We start from the raw sequence: 15947 nt of genomic DNA on the forward strand, positions 1-15947 counted from the left end.
CTTGTTGGGACTCATTTCCCACTGTCTGCACCCTCGGCTTTTAGTTCGGTGGAACCCAGTGGCATCAGTCTCTGGAGACTCTTGTGAGTACTAGAAACTAATAGAGCTTGGTGGATATCGTAAACATCCTTTTCCACTCCCATTACCTTGTGTGAAACTGGTCCCATTTATGCACTGAGATTAGAAGCAATCATAAGTGATGTGGCACCCAGAAATGAATATGGAAGAAAGATCAAACTACTCACACTGTGGAGAACCATGTCTTATATCAGCGTGATGTGCCTAAAACCACCCTTGACTAAAAACCCTGGTACTAGCTATGCAGTGCACATGCAAGTATAAAATGTCATATTGTTAAGTATGTTGATTCTGCATCCTTGTCTGAAAAACAATTCACTATTACATGTCATTGTTCTGCATGGTGTTTAAATAGACTTTCAAAATAATTGTTAAGTAAAGAAAAAGAATAAATACAGAATTAATTATTTTTAACCTAGGTGTTTGTCTGTGGAAATGACAGCGAAGCCAAGCAAAGAGTGATGGATATTGCTCGTACTCTTGGACTTACTCCATTGGATCAAGGATCTCTAATGGCAGCCAAAGAAATTGAAAACTACCCCCTGCAATTATTTCCAATGTGGAGGTTCCCCTTCTATTTGTCTGCTGCACTGTGTGTCTTCTTCTTTGTCTACTGTGTTATAAGAGATGTAATCTACCCTTATGTTAATGAAAAGAAAGATAATACATTTCTCATGGCTGTTACCATTCCAAATCGTATCTTTCCAGTAACAGCACTTATACTTCTTGCTTTGGTTTACCTCCCTGGTGTTATTGCTGCCATTCTGCAGCTGTACCGAGGTACGAAATATCACCGATTCCCAGACTGGCTTGACCATTGGATGCTTTGCAGAAAGCAGCTTGGCTTGGTGGCTCTGGGATTTGCCTGCCTTCACGTACTCTACACGCTTGTGATTCCTATTCGTTATTATGTAAGATGGAGGATAAGAAATGCAACTGTTAAACAGGTAAATCTCTACTCATTTGTATTCCCCTACTCCTTTTTTTTTTAAGGAATATTCATGAGATACAAAGCAAATTGTCACTCCTCGTGCCCATGATGTGAGGGCCAGACTCCTACTGGCAGCATATGCATTACCAGAAATTATTTCTGTACCCTGTGTCCCCCACCCAATTATCCCCCAACCTCCCTCCCCCTCCCCTTTCCCCCACACTCCATTTTGTATCCTTAGGTATGTTCTCTCTGTCTGCAAGTCCAACGCACCACTGTGGTCTTTCTTTCCTTGCTTCTTTCTCTCTTAGCTCCCACATATGAGTGAGTTCATGTGGTATTTATCCATCTGTGCTTTGCTTATTTCACTCAACATAAGTTTCTCGAGGTTCATCCATGTTGTTGCAAACGGTAGTATTTCATTCTTTTTTATGGCAGAGTAGTATTCCATGGTGCATATATAGCACAGTTTCCTTATCCACTCATCCATCGATGGACATTTAGGTTGGTTCCATATCTTGGCTATTGCAAACAAAGCTGTGATGAACACGGGAGTGCAGGTATCCCTTCGACCTGATGATTTCCATTCCTCTGGGTATATACCTAGAAGAGGGATTGCTGGATCATATGGAAGATCTATGCGTAGTTGTTTGAGAAATCTCCATACTGTTTTCCATAGTACTTGTACTAATGTACAGTCCTACCAACAGTGTAGGAGTGTTCCCTTCTTGCCACACCCTCGTCAGCATCTGTTATTTACTGTCTCTTTGATTATAGCCAGTCTAACTTGGGTGAGGTGGTATCTCAATGTAGTTTTAATTTGCATTTCCCTGATGACTAGTGATGTTGAGCATTTTTTCATGTATCTGTTGGCCATTTGTATGTCTTCCTTTGAAAAATGTCCGTTCAGGTCCTTTGCCCATTTTTTAATTGGGTTATTTGTTTTTTTACTGTATAATTGTTTGAGTTCTAGGTATATTCTGGATATTAATCCCTTGTTGGATGCATAGTTAGCAAAAATTTTCTCCCACTCTGTAGGTTGCCGTTTCACTCTGTTGATTGTTTTCTTTGCTGTGCAGAAGTTTTCAGTTTGGTGTAGTCCCATTTGTTTATTCTTTCTTCTGCTTTTTGTGCTTTCAGGCTCATGTTCATAAAGCCTGTGCCCAGATCTAATTGCTGAAGTGTTTCACCTTTACTTTCCCTTAGTAATTTTATAGTTTCAGGTCTTATACTTAAGTCTTTAATCCATTTTGAGTTGATTTTAGTGTATGGTGAGAGATGCATATCTAGTTTCAATCTTCTGCATATGGATATCCAGTTTCCCAGCACCACTTGTTGAAGAGGCAATCTTTTCCCCAATGTAGATTTTTGTTGCCTTTGTCCAATATCAGATGGCTAAAAGCCTGAGGAGTGATTTCTGGGTTCTCAATTCTACTCCACTGGTCTGAATGTCTACTTTTATACCAGTACTATGCTGTTTTGGTTACAGTAGCTTTGTAGTATAATTTGAAGTAAGGCAGAGTTATACCTCCAGCTTTTTTTTTTCCCCCCCTCAGGATTTCTTTGGTTATTCAGGGTCTTTTGTTTTTCCGTATGAAAGGTAAGATTATTTTTTTCCATTTCTGTGAAGAATGTCATTGGTATTTTGATGGGGATTGCATTGAATCTGTAGATCACTTGGGGTAGTATAGACATTTTCACAATGTTAATTCTTCCAATCCAAGAGCATGGAATATCTTTCCATTGTTTTGTGACGTCTTTAATTTATTTCAGAAGTGGTTTGTAGTTCTCATTGTAGAGATCTTTCACCTCCTTGGTTAAATTGATCCCTAGGTATCTTATTTTTGTGTGTGTGACAATTGTAAATGGGATTACTTTCTTTATTTTTCTTTTTGTTAATTCATTATTTGAATATATAAATGCTACTGATTTGGGGGCATTTATTTTGTATCCTGTAACATTACTGAAGTTATTAACCAGCTCAAGGAGTTTTTTGATAGAGTCTTTAGGTTTTTCTATATATAGTATCATGTCATCTGCAAATAGAGAAAGTTTGACTTCATCTTTCCCAATCTGGATTTGCTTTATTTCTTTCTCTTGCCTGACTGCACTGGCTAATACCTCTAGTGCTATGTTAAACAGAAGTGGTGAGAGTGGGCATCCTTGTCTTCTTCCTGTTCTTAGGGGAAAGGCCTTCAATTTTTCCCCATTCAGAGTAATACTGGTGGTGGGCTTATCATAAATGGCTTTTATTGTATTGAGATATTTTCCTTCTATACCTAATTTGTTGAGTCCTTATCATGAAGGGATGTTGAATTTTGTCAAATGCTTTTTCAGCATCTATTGAGATATCATATGGTCTTTGTCCTTGAGTTTGTTGATATGATGTATCACATTTATTGACTTCCATATGTTGAACTGTCCTTGCATCTCTGGAATGAATCCCACTTGATCATAGTATATAATTTTTTTAATATGTTGCAGTATTCTGATTGCTAATATTTTGTTGAGGATTTTAGCATCTAGGTTCATCAAGGATATTGGCCTATAATTTTCTTTTTTTGTTGTTGTGTCTGTATCTGGATTTGGTATCAGAGTTATGTTGGCCTCATAGAATGAGTTTGGGAGAGTAGCATCTGTTTCAATTGTTTGGAATAGCTTGAGAAGAATTGGTATCAACTCCTCTTTAAAAGTTCGATAGAATTCAGCTGTAAAATCATCCAGACCCAGACTTTTCTTTGATGGAAGATAGCTAATTTCCATTTTAATCTCCTTGCTTGTTATTGGTCTGTTCATGTTTTCTATCTCTTCTTGGTTCAATCTTGAGAGTTTGTGTGTGTCTAGAAACTTATCCATATCTTCCAGATTTTCATATTTGTTGTCATACAGTTGTTTATAATAGTCTCTAGTGATTCTTTGTATTTTTGTGGTATTGGTTGTAATGTCTCCCTTTTCATTTCTGATTTTGTTTTTTTGGGGGTCTTCTCTTTTTTTTTTTTTTTTTTGGTTAATCTAGCTAATGGTTTGTCTATTTTATTTATCTTCTCGAAAAACCAACTTTTTGTTTCGTTGATCTTTTCTATCATTTTCTGGGTCTCTATTTCATTTAGTTCTACTCTGATCTTAATTATTTCTTTCAGTCTACTACCTTTAGGTTTTGATTGTTGTTGTTTTTCCAAGTTCTTTGAGGCATAGTGTTAGGTCGTTTATTTGAAGTCTTTCCATTCTTTTGATATAAGCATTTATTGCAATAAATTTGCCTCTTAGTACTGCTTTTGCAGTATCCCACAGGTTTTAGTATGATGTATCTTTATTTTCATTAGTTTCTAGAAATTTTTTAATTTCCTGTTTAATTTCTTCTTGGACCCATAGGTCATTCAGGAGCCTATTATTTAATTTCCATGTATTTGTATAGCTTCCAGAGTTTTGCTTATTTTTTATTTCCAATTTTAGTCCATTATGGTCTGAAAAGATAGTTGGAATGATTTCAATTTTTTAAAATTTGCTGAGACTAGATTTGCAACCTAATATGTGGTCTATCCCGGAGAGCATACCATGAGCTAATGAGAAGAAAGTGTATTCTTTAGTTGTTGGGTGAAATGTCCTGTATTTATCTGCCAAGTCCAGTTGGTCTAAGGTATAGATTAAATCCTGTGTCTCTTTGTTGACTTGTTGTCTGGAAGATCTGTCCCATACTGAGAGAGGGGTGTTCAGATCACCCACTATTAATGTATTAGGTCCTATTTCTTTCTTTACATCTAAGAGTGTTTGCTTTATATATTTGGGTGCTCCAGTACTGGGTGCATACATGTTTATGATTGTTATGTCTTCTGGCTGGATAGATCCCTTTATCATTATATAGTGGCCTTCTTTATCTCTTTTTATGTTTTTTGGTTCAAAGTCTATTTTGTTCAATATAAGAATAGCTACTCCATCTCATTTTTGGTTTCTATTTGCATGGTATATCTTTTTCCATCCCTTCACTTTTAGTCTATGTGTGTCTCTAAAGGTGAGGTGGGTCTCTTGAAGACAGCATACACTTAGGTCTAGCTTTTTAATACAATCAGTCAGTCTGTGTCTTTTGAATGGAGAGTTTAGTCCATTCACATTTAAGGTAGTTATTGACAAGTGTTTCTTAATTCTTGTCATTTAATTGATTCTTGTTTAGATGATTTAAATATCTTTTGATCATTATTTCCCCTTTTATTTCTCTTCTTCAATGTTAGTTGGGAATTTAAGGTGGGATGATTTAGCTTCTTTCTCTTTCTTACTGACATTTTTGTTTTATTGGTGGGTTTTGCTCTTTCTTGTATATTTATGATAGTGGTCACCATTATTCAGATTCCAGATGAATGACTCCCTTGAGAATTTCTTACAGAGCTGGTCATGTGGTGGTGAACTCATACAACTTTTGTTTGTCTAGGAAATACACTATTTCTCCCTCATTTCTGAATGAGAGCCTTACTGGGTAAAGAATTTTTGGCTGGCAATATTTTTCTTTTAGTATTTTGAATATATCATTCCACTTTCTTCTGGCCTGCAGGGTTTTGGTTGAGAAGTCTGCTGTTAGTTTGATGGGGGTGCACCTATAAGTGACCTGACGCTTTTCTCTTGCTGCTTGTAGAATTCTGTGTCTTTGAGCTTTGCAAATTTAACCATAATGTGTCTTGGGGAGGATCTTTTTGGATTGAATCTGTTTGGGGATCTTTGAGCTTCCTGGATCTGAAGGTCTGTATCTCACCCTAAACCTAGGAAGTTTTCTGTTACTATTTCCTTGAATAGGTTTTCAATACCTTTTCCTTTCTCTTCCCCTTCAGGAATACCCACAATTTAGATGTTAGAGCACTTGAGGTTGTCTGCTATCTCTCTTAGGTTTTCCTCATTATTTTAAATTCTTTTTTCCTTTTTTTTTTTTTTTTTTGTCTGCCTGAGTTATTTCAAAAAGACCATCTTCAAGCTCTGAAACTCTTTCTTCTGCTTGCTCTACCCTGCTGCTCAAGCTCTCAGTTGTGTTTTTTATTTCATTCAGTGAATCTTTCATTTCTAGAAGTTCTGCCACACTCTTTTTTAAGGTATTAATCTCTTTGTAGATTTCCTCGTTCATATTCTGGATATTTTTTCTTTTTTCATTGTGTTCTCTAATTGAGTCTTCCTTTATTTCTTCACATTTTCTTAAGATAATTGCATAGAATTCTTTTTCAGACATTTCAAGGATTCCCTGTTCCATGCAGTCTGACTTCAGAGCATTACTGTATTCTTTTGATGGTGTCATTTCTTCTTGCTTGTTTGTACTTCCGGTATTTTTTTGTTGACATTTAGTCATTTGGTAGAGGATTTGCTTCTTCTATTACACTGAGGCTGGCTGTGGAGTGGCCCTGGTTGCTACTGCAGTGGTGAATTGTCTTTGCTTGACAGTAGGTGTGGTTGTGGTTATGTTAAACCACTTTGGGCCCTGTTCCAGAATCTGTGGTAGCAGAATGAGCACCTAGCACTGCACAGTTCTTCTGGGCTCACCTCGGCAGGTCAGACCCCATGGGCTGGTGCTCCCCTCTGGGTCCAAGGAGTGGGGAGGGGCCACCTCTAGCTGCATGTCCCCTACTCCTTAAATCAAAAAGGAATCTTGCGGGCCGGCCCGGTGGCGCACTGCTATAGTGCGCCGCTTGGGAAGTGCGGCGGCGCTCCCGCCGAGGGTTCGGATCCCACGTGCAGACCGGCCGCTCACTGGCTGAGCGAGGAGCGGGGACAACACCAAGGGTTGCGATCCCGTTGCCGGTCCCGGTCCGGTGCGGGCGCGACACTGAGGGTTGCGATCCGTTGCCGGTCACGAAAAAAGACAAAAAGACAAAAAAAAAAAGGAATCTTGCTACATAATATTCCATTTCACAATTGTAGAAAATTACTCTTCTAAACATCTTTATTTTTTAAAGTAACTATAATCAGAAACATCATGTCTTTTTTTTGGTTTTTGTTTTTAATGAATCCAATTAAGATCTCATACAACTATTGAGGATAAAATTTATATTCCCAGGTTCACTTGGGTCTTGATTTGTATTCCCAGGGCTCACTGGGATACTAACAAACTGACAGATTTGGGGGCTCTGGAAACCTGACACCTACTTGAATTTCTTTGGGTGGTAGTCAATAATTGTAAACCAAAGTGTTTTCAAGCTTCTATTTTTATGCATGCTACTTCCTTTTGGAAGTGAAAACTAACTATATTGTAAGTAAGGGGGCTGCTTAAATATGTGCGAAGCAACACAAACAAATTTACAAAAGGGTGCTTATAGCTCCCTTAATGTTTGACTTCTGGGAAGTTTTCCTCAATAACTAGAAAACTAAACAATTCTGAACAAATGTCAAATACTATCTTATCATAGTCAGAAGATTCAGAAAGAATCAGCTCAAGGAGTCTTAAAGCATTCCCAGAGGAAATGGTATGTCAGGTCTAATTTAGAAATATTGGGTTTTGATTGATTTTAGTGCAGTCTCAAAGATTACTACTCAATAACTGATTGATGATGCTACATTATTTCCTTAACAAATGCATAGGAGAGAGTTACACTACAAGGGCCTAGTTCCTTGGGTAAGAGTCACAATACCAGGGACTGCCTGATTCCTCTCAACCTGTGGTGTGACAGACTTGATGCCATATTATGACATAACAAACATGAAAGAACCAAACTTCGTAGGTGTCAATAATCAACATATAAAGCAGAAAAACAGAGTTCTGATGTAATCATTTGAGAGCACCTAGTTTTGCTTGGGAACAAAAAGCCATATGGTTAAGAATGTAATGTTTACTTTGTTTTAGGATTTATAGAGTACATTAAAACTCCTTACACAATTCAGGGAGTCAAGTATTATAAATAAAGTCCCAACAAAGCCAATTACTTTTTCTACCAAAAAAAAAGTGTGTGTGTGTGTGTGTGTATGTATGTATATATGTATATACATATATATAATTTCTAAGTGTATTTTTCTCCACAATTACTTTTAAATGATTATTAAGAAATGCCATACAATTTGCTTTAAGAAAATAACCTATGCAATGGTATTTTTCAGTCTCCTTAAAAGTGTGGGACAGTTTGTAAAAAATGTAATATTTTTTAATTGCTTATAATTTTCTTAGGCAATATCCAAAAAAGAGGATCCATTTAGTACCTCTACAGCCTGGCTTAATGATTCATATATAGCTTTGGGAATCCTTGGTTTTTTTCTGTTTGTACTTTTGGGAATCACTTCCTTGCCATCAGTTAGCAACAAGGTCAACTGGAGAGAGTTCCGATTTGTCCAGGTAAGGACTTCAAGATTTAATTCTCTTTATATTGCGAATGAATATAACTTTTCAAATATTCTCATTGTTTTCTCATATCATGCCTAATTTTTCATTTTGTTCCATTACTTCCCTAGCAATCTCGTTTTAAAAATTCAAATTGGAAAACTTCAAATTAAAATTTCAAACTTCAAATTTAAAAAAATCCAAATTAGAAAACTTTAAACTCAGGCAGATTTCGTAATGGTTTGATTTCCTAATAGGGCATCCCTTACCAAGAATCCCGACTGCTCCCAGAGGCACAGCTAAGACTATAGAGTGAAAAGCGTCAAGAACTACTAAACTTTGTGTGGAGATGTACTAGGTGCAAGGTGAAAAGAAATCCACAAACAAAATTTCACCTTCTAAAGATTAACCTCACAATATGGACATATTGCTATGGAAAGGAGGATACTGAAATAAAGTTTAAAACCTTTGAAGCCAGATTTGATAGACATCATCACACCAGACTTCCTGCCGATCTGTAACAGGGAAAAACATCTTTTCCCACATGTCAACCACCAGACACCTCATTAAAGCCACATAGTAACTATTCTTGTAAACCAGTAGTCTACAAAATATGGCACCAGACCAGCAACAGCAGCATCCCCTGGGAACATGTTAGATACACAAAGCCCCAGGCCACAACCAGACCTACTGAATCAGAAGCTCTGGAGGTGTGGCTCAGCAACTCGTTTTAATAAGCTCTCCAGATGATTCTGATGCATGCTCATTGTGAACCAGTATAATAAAATAGACCATTAGTCATTGAAATTAGGTTTGAATTTTATAGAACTATTTGAATTTCAAGTCTTTATAGTTACTCCCAGGGACCAAATGCAGTCTACATTTTCTGATGATGATAACATTTTTATTTAACCCATTAGGACAGAAATAAACATTGTGTTTAGACCAAAACAAATAGACAAGTTTGCTAATTGCTCCTTATTGGTATAGAAATTAGCTAGCGTCTGCTTTTAGTCAGTAGCATATACTAATGTGGTGCTTCTTGAGGTCATGATGTGCCTTATTCATCTCTGACCTCTAGAAAAGGTGATAAAAGAGTTTTACCATTAGGTACAGAGGCAAGGTACATTATTTATTCAAACTGAGAAGAGTTTATTCCTGGGAAACTTTTCCATCCAGCCATGTTAAGATGAAGCTACCATTTCATTTGTAAGCTTTTTTCAGTACTTAGCACAGTGTCCTAAATATTACAGATTTCAGTGGGAAAGGGGGAAGAGGAGAAGGGTTAGCAAGAGATTGGTAAAGGGCCACAAAAGTTATTACATTGTGTAATGTTGGATATACTAACTATCCTGATTTGAGCATCACATCTTGCACACAGGTACTGATATTCAACTCTGTACCCCACAGATTTATATAATCGATTATGTTTCAATAGATAAATGAATAAATAAATAATAAATGTAAAATTATTTTTTATTCCTTGCTCATTTTTCTTTTAAATCATCTTTATTTTGTTGTTTAAAATAGCACTTAAATAATTCTTTTATTTGGATATTATGTTGTTTATATCTGCATTTGATTCATTTTAAAGTTTAAATTAATATATATAATAAGAAGTTCATATCTGACTTGAAAAGCCCCTCCATTTTTTTAAAAGTTATTTTGTCTCTCCTTTAATACATAAGAGACTTTTTTGGTAAGGTGCTATGCTTCTTTTAGTTTGAAATGCCCTCAATCTGTGTCATTATGATCTTTATTTTACCACTTCTTCCAATAAAAGGATTTGGTTTGTTAGTTTTCAAGCATGTCCTTTTCTGTGTACTTCAGTAAAGTTTTATGACTTCACACAGGCCTGAGAATGGCTTGTAAATCAATGTCGTGGTATATTTGCTAATGAGAAATCAGCCACATTTTTTTCCTCTTTTTTATTGTTGTCATTTGTATTGTCTATTAATTAAAGGGTAAAGATTGATTTTAGCATAAAAAAATTACAGGTTTCAAATGTTTGTGGTTGTTGACAAATATCCTTCCTTGGCTTAGATGTAAATAATGTTAATGTGCATTTTTTGTTTCTTGCTTATAGTCCAAACTGGGTTATTTGACCCTGATCTTGTGCACAGCCCACACCCTGGTATATGGCGGAAAGAAGTTCCTCAGCCCTTCAGTTCTCAAATGGTATCTTCCTTCAGCCTACATATTAGCCCTGATCATTCCTTGCACTGTGCTGGTGATCAAGTTTATCCTCATCATGCCGTGCATAGACAGGACTCTTACACGGATCCGCCAGGGCTGGGAAAGGAGCTCAAAATACTCGAAATCAGCATTGAATGGAAAAACATATATGTGAAGTAAAGTTCAATTTACCTGGACTTCTGAACTCCTAAATGTTTATAAAAGTTTATAAAAGTATTAAATGTTTATAAAAGAATAGTGGGTACACTTAAGGAAGTTTTTTCTCCCACCATGGTCAGAAATTTATGAACACAGGAAGAAACATTGCCTGACTTTGAGAAATTGGCAGGTTGGAGACGAACACCATTTTATCGCAGGTTAATGATGAGTCAGTGCAGATCCCTGCCTCTTTTCCCAGAGGCCATGGGGCCAAGATTGAGAAGCTTCTTTGTGGGCTGGCCAGTTAGCTCAGTTGGTTAGAGCACAGCCTTGTAATACCAAAGTCACAGGTTAAGATCCCTGAACCTGCTGGCTGCCAAAAAAAAAAAAAAGCTTCTTTCTTGCGAGCAACATGTGTGAAGTAATGTCTTGCAAAATCCCGGAGAAGTACATGCAACTTCCTTCTCTGCTTTGAGGGCTGAGTTAAGTGAGGAAGAGAACAGTACAATGGTGGCCACTGATAAAGGCTTTATTAAGTATGTCTGAAGAAGAGGGCCAAATGAAGTAGAAGGAATGAGATATTTTTGTTTGTTTTTTGTTTGTAAAAATGATCATAAATATGACCATAATGGATTCTGTAGTTTGATGTACCCCTTGATTTTGCTTTTACCAATATGAATGTCTACTGTGGAGAACTATTTTATAACACAACAAAAATATCACAATTGATTAGAAGTAACTATGCCCTGGATACATGCAAATTTATAGAGTTGTCATATAAGATCCTTCCTCTATAAGGAACAGGTGTAGGAAAGATTGAGTAAAAATGGAGGGATATCCATTTGGATTTTTTCATCATGTGATAAGCAAAGAAGGTTTGATAACAGCCCTTGCACAAAAACTTCAAATAGACAAGAATTTTAGATAGCAAGCTAAATAAATATTGTAAAGTTGCAACTTATTAGATTTGATATTATTTAGGTATTGTAATATGCTTTGTAAATTATATGTTCCAAATATTGTTCAATATTAATCATCTAGGAAATTAATTTCTAGTATGAAGAAGTAGTTTCTATAATCTGCCTTAGTCTATTATAATTTTAAGCAGTAAAATTAAATGAATAATCTGAAGGTATAAATTTGACCCATGAATACATGAGAGAGAATTACGGAAAGTCACAACGCAGAAAGGTGTAAGCAGTAGTTGCTATATGAGACTTGGTCCTTTCTCAATTTTTTTCTAGATTCTTTATCTCAATTCTTGCTAGAATGTAAGATGGTAGTCACTGTTTTTCTATGCTTATAGTGCCGTTTCCAAGATGAGCTTCAGCAGGATTAGCCTTCCTAGCTCAAGCATGGAGCTAAAAGGAGCCTTATGCACAATCTTCCCACATACTAAAGCAACTAAAAGGCACTGGGTCTGACATTTTTCTGCCTGCTTTACAAAGGCCTTTTTTTTTTTACTTTTATTATAACATATTATACATGACATTATACAAAATGATTAAAATATATTAAAACATTATTCACAATCCATGATTTTTTTGGTAAAACTTTTTGGAAATAATTCTATCTATATTATATATTAAATTTTATATCCTTCCTTTTTCACTTGTTAGAGGCTTTGTTCTCTTACTTGGTATATATATTTATATAATGGCTGCATAATATCACACCAAATAGGCATTTTTTAACCACTGAGCTAATTTCACATGTAGGCCATATCCACTTTTTACTAAAACAAATAACATTTCAGGGAATATCTTTACACTGATAATGTATTTTTCATATTTTCAATTATTTCCTAGAACACTTGTCAAGAATTGGGATTACAAAATTAAAGTACTTTTACTTTTACTAACATTTGCTATATATTGCCAATTTATTTCTAGTGACCATATTGATACAGTTAGCATTGGATGAGATTGTTGGTTTCATCATACCAGTATAGATTTTGGTTTTTATTTCAGTTTGTGTTTACTGATAAATATCTGAAAAGGTACACAGAACATATGCTCCTTCAATTTATTCCTAACCAACCCAAGCAGGGATAACACACCTGGAAGACTGAGCAGAGCACCGGCAGAAAAGACAGAGAAAATGTCACTACTCATCCATGTCATGCAAAACAGCCAAGTGTGCTGGAACTGGAGCTTCCTCTTTCACTAGAGAATTAGTTGTTATAGGTTAAGAATCATCCATGCTAGTCTAGAATAGCCTTTGGAGTTAACCATGCACCTTTTCAGTAAAAGAGTAATATGTTTGTACTGGGTCATAGTCCATCACTAAAAATAGAAAATGACATACCAAGGTTAAAAACCCACCTGTAGAAAAAATGAACTCTATTTTATAGCCTACTAAAAATGCTCTACGTGAGTACTTAATAAAAGCCATCCATCAAGGCTGAAGTAGAAAAGTGCCCTGATGGTTTTGGCATAACAGCTGCATTGCCAGGCTTGACCTTTGCCCCTACCACAAGGGCTCCAAGCCTCTCCAGCTGCCCAGAGAAAGCCAGTGTTCTTCCATCCCTCCCAACCCCACTCTCTCCTCCCAAAACCATCAAATCAGTTTGACCATCTGAGCACAGATGACTCCTCCAGTTTATTTAAGGTGAAAAGAATGCATTTGCAACAGATAGAAATAAGTGCTTTGAATGAACTGTATTCCTTTATCAAGATCCCAATTGTCCTACCTACATAAAAAAAAAGTTCAACTAAATTTCTTTACTGCTGGTATGTTTCCTGAATTCTAGGAAAATTTTTATTAAGTTTATACTTATTTTTGTATGTTTTCCCCAGGTTAAGGGATGATGGATTTTGTAAATGTGTACTCATTAAACGTTACTTTTAAAATATTTTCTAGTTTTGTTTAATTCTGGTTTTGACTCATCGGTGTTCCAAAGAAAATGACTGAGAAGTTTTGAATGACAGTAGTTCTGGCATTTGGAACTAAGAATACTTCTCTTCTGGGATAAGAAAAAGGAGAAGCAGTGCATGAGTCTGAAAGTATATTAATGGATTTGCAGCTTTATGCAATATGTGTTTGAGCTCAGCTGGGTGGTGCGTTCCAATATCCTGTGTGTGCTTCAGTATTACCCTCAGAGAGGGAAGTGCATCAGTTGGCTAAACGGGGAGGACCATAATATCCCACACTGGACTAATTGTGAGAATTAGAAAAGAAATAAAAAGGCTGTCCTCCAGGCAGATGCCACCAGGACAGGGCTAATAGCTTAACAAGCAGACTTTAGGTTGGATTCAGACTCCGTGACCAGGCATTAAATGCCCTGTACAGCTGGACAGCTGCAGCCTTGATAGGTGTTACCATGATTTCAGAAACAAAATAAAAGCTGATAAATAAGGAGAGGGCTGGCAACCTGGAGGAAGCTAGAAGCAAATGGAAAAGCCATTACTCAACACCTACTTCAATTAGGAATTCATTCAAGAGCTCTTCATGCATTTATTGTTCAGGGATCACAAAAGAGCCATGATCATGATGAATGTATATAATGCATTTCACTTCCGGGAGCTCAAAAGATCCTGGAACTCCTCCCAAAATCAAAGTGGAATGTCAGTCAAGGTGCTGCATACGGAGCTCATAATTTTCATTCTCTGTCACCACAGCCATCATCCCTACCATCACCTGTCCCACACACACGTGCACATGCATGCACACACCATGAGAGGCTGCAAGTACCCCTACAGGATCTTACTCCAATTTTCTGTAATGAATTAACATTACAGTCTAGAAAAATCCTCCACTCTCCTAAAGTTTTATTTAGTAGAATTTAGGAAAAGAAAATAAGTTACTCTTCCATGCATTACTTTTCCTCAAGCTCAAAGCAAAGCCCTGAGCTCTCAGATAAGACCCAAATGAGGGAGGAGAAGGGTCAAGGGTGAAGGGGAAAGATTAGCATAAAGGGGAGTGTGGAAGAGCAGGACTGTGCTCCCCTGCCCTGCCCCAGCCAGGAAAAAAGCATCCAGGACTACTTGCTTCCTGATGCAAGGGAATCTTGGAAGGCTTTTAATGATGTTTAGGTGAAATACTATGAGCAAAGCCTGTGCTAACAACCTGAGATGCATTACTTTATTTAATCCTCATAACAATTATCTAAAAGGGTCTTATTATCCTTATTTTTCAGAAAAAAGAAACTGAGTCTTAAAAATTTCATGCCTGGCCTAAGCTCACACAGCTTAGTGGGCAGAGCTGGGATTTGAATCCAGGAAATCTACTCCAGGGCCATCCCTTTCAACACAACAATGTAATGAGTTCCCTGAATTTCCCCTGAAATTTGAATCTGCAGATTAGACTAGAAGAATCAAACCACTGCCAATTCGTTTTTGAAACATTTTTAAAAACAAGAAGCTCATTAGCATTTTAAATATTCCCGATTGTCCTGTCCTCAACACTCCAGGTTTGCTTATGTTGATTTCAGTTCATCCCCTAATTGTGGTAATAGGATCTGTGGTTTCCACATTGAGTTCAACCCCATAGCAACTGCTATTTTAATCTCCCCACTTTAGTCTGACACACCTTTCCTCTCTACTCCAAAGGAAACTTTGTTCAGGTGGAGGTAGGCAAAATCCCCTGACCTGAGAAATCAAAGGGGCAGTGAAGGAGAGTATAGCTCTTCTCTACGATCTTAAAGGCAAATGTTTTCTTTTTCTCTGATTTCACATTAGTGTTTGTGTACTGAGTGAACCTATTTGTTCTTGACATCCAGTGACTCATGCAGGAAGTTTCACAATGTTTTTCATTTTGTACTTTCATACTGGTTGAGGAATCTTAGTGTTTAAAAAAAAAAAAAAAAAAAACAGATTTAGTCCAAATACCTATAACTTATAGCTGCCAGTTTCTCAGTTTTATAAAACTGAAAGGCTGTTGGACTGGTGTTCAAGTACTGTATATCAAAATCTATCAGAATGTGATCAACTAGAATTAAACTTTCCCCTATGATTTTAAGGGAGTCAACAGGTTTTTAAGGAACACAACTAGTGTATTTGTTTCATTTTACTAATCCTTTCTTTTATGCTGATTAGACAGAAATAGTTGCGAAAGAATGACAGGGTTCCTGTCTCATTCATTACAGTAGTAGAATCTGTTAAAACGGAAGAGATCTGCCACCAGACACAGGGATTTTCTATAGACTCCTAAAAGTCAGCCACCCGAGCAGGCAGTGAATTGACTGCCACCAGGAGGAAATATCTTCCATTTTTAAGCACTCCGGGCAATCATTATGCAGTTCTCTCTTATACCTAACCAACGTTTTCCTAGTGGCTCTTCCACTCACTTTTTTTTTTTTTTTTTTTTTTTTTTTTTTTTTTTTTT

General features: G+C 36.6%; 1 protein-coding gene across 1 annotated transcript in view; it reads left to right on the forward strand.

The window, feature by feature from the left end:
* STEAP4 (STEAP family member 4) overlaps positions 1–10660 on the forward strand; it is a 29196-nt gene extending 18536 nt beyond the window's left edge. Inside the window, 4 exon segments of the mRNA XM_008573468.1 lie at positions 498–1025; positions 8139–8303; positions 10375–10634; positions 10637–10660. Of these exon segments, the coding sequence (XP_008571690.1) occupies positions 498–1025; positions 8139–8303; positions 10375–10634; positions 10637–10643 (960 nt within the window). The 3' untranslated portion in view covers positions 10644–10660.
* The last annotated feature ends 5287 nt before the right edge of the window (positions 10661–15947 follow it).

The sequence above is a fragment of the Galeopterus variegatus genome, unplaced genomic scaffold (assembly GCF_000696425.1).
Source record: "Galeopterus variegatus unplaced genomic scaffold, G_variegatus-3.0.2 Scaffold925, whole genome shotgun sequence".
In the NCBI taxonomy this organism is placed as follows: Eukaryota; Metazoa; Chordata; class Mammalia; order Dermoptera; family Cynocephalidae; genus Galeopterus; species Galeopterus variegatus.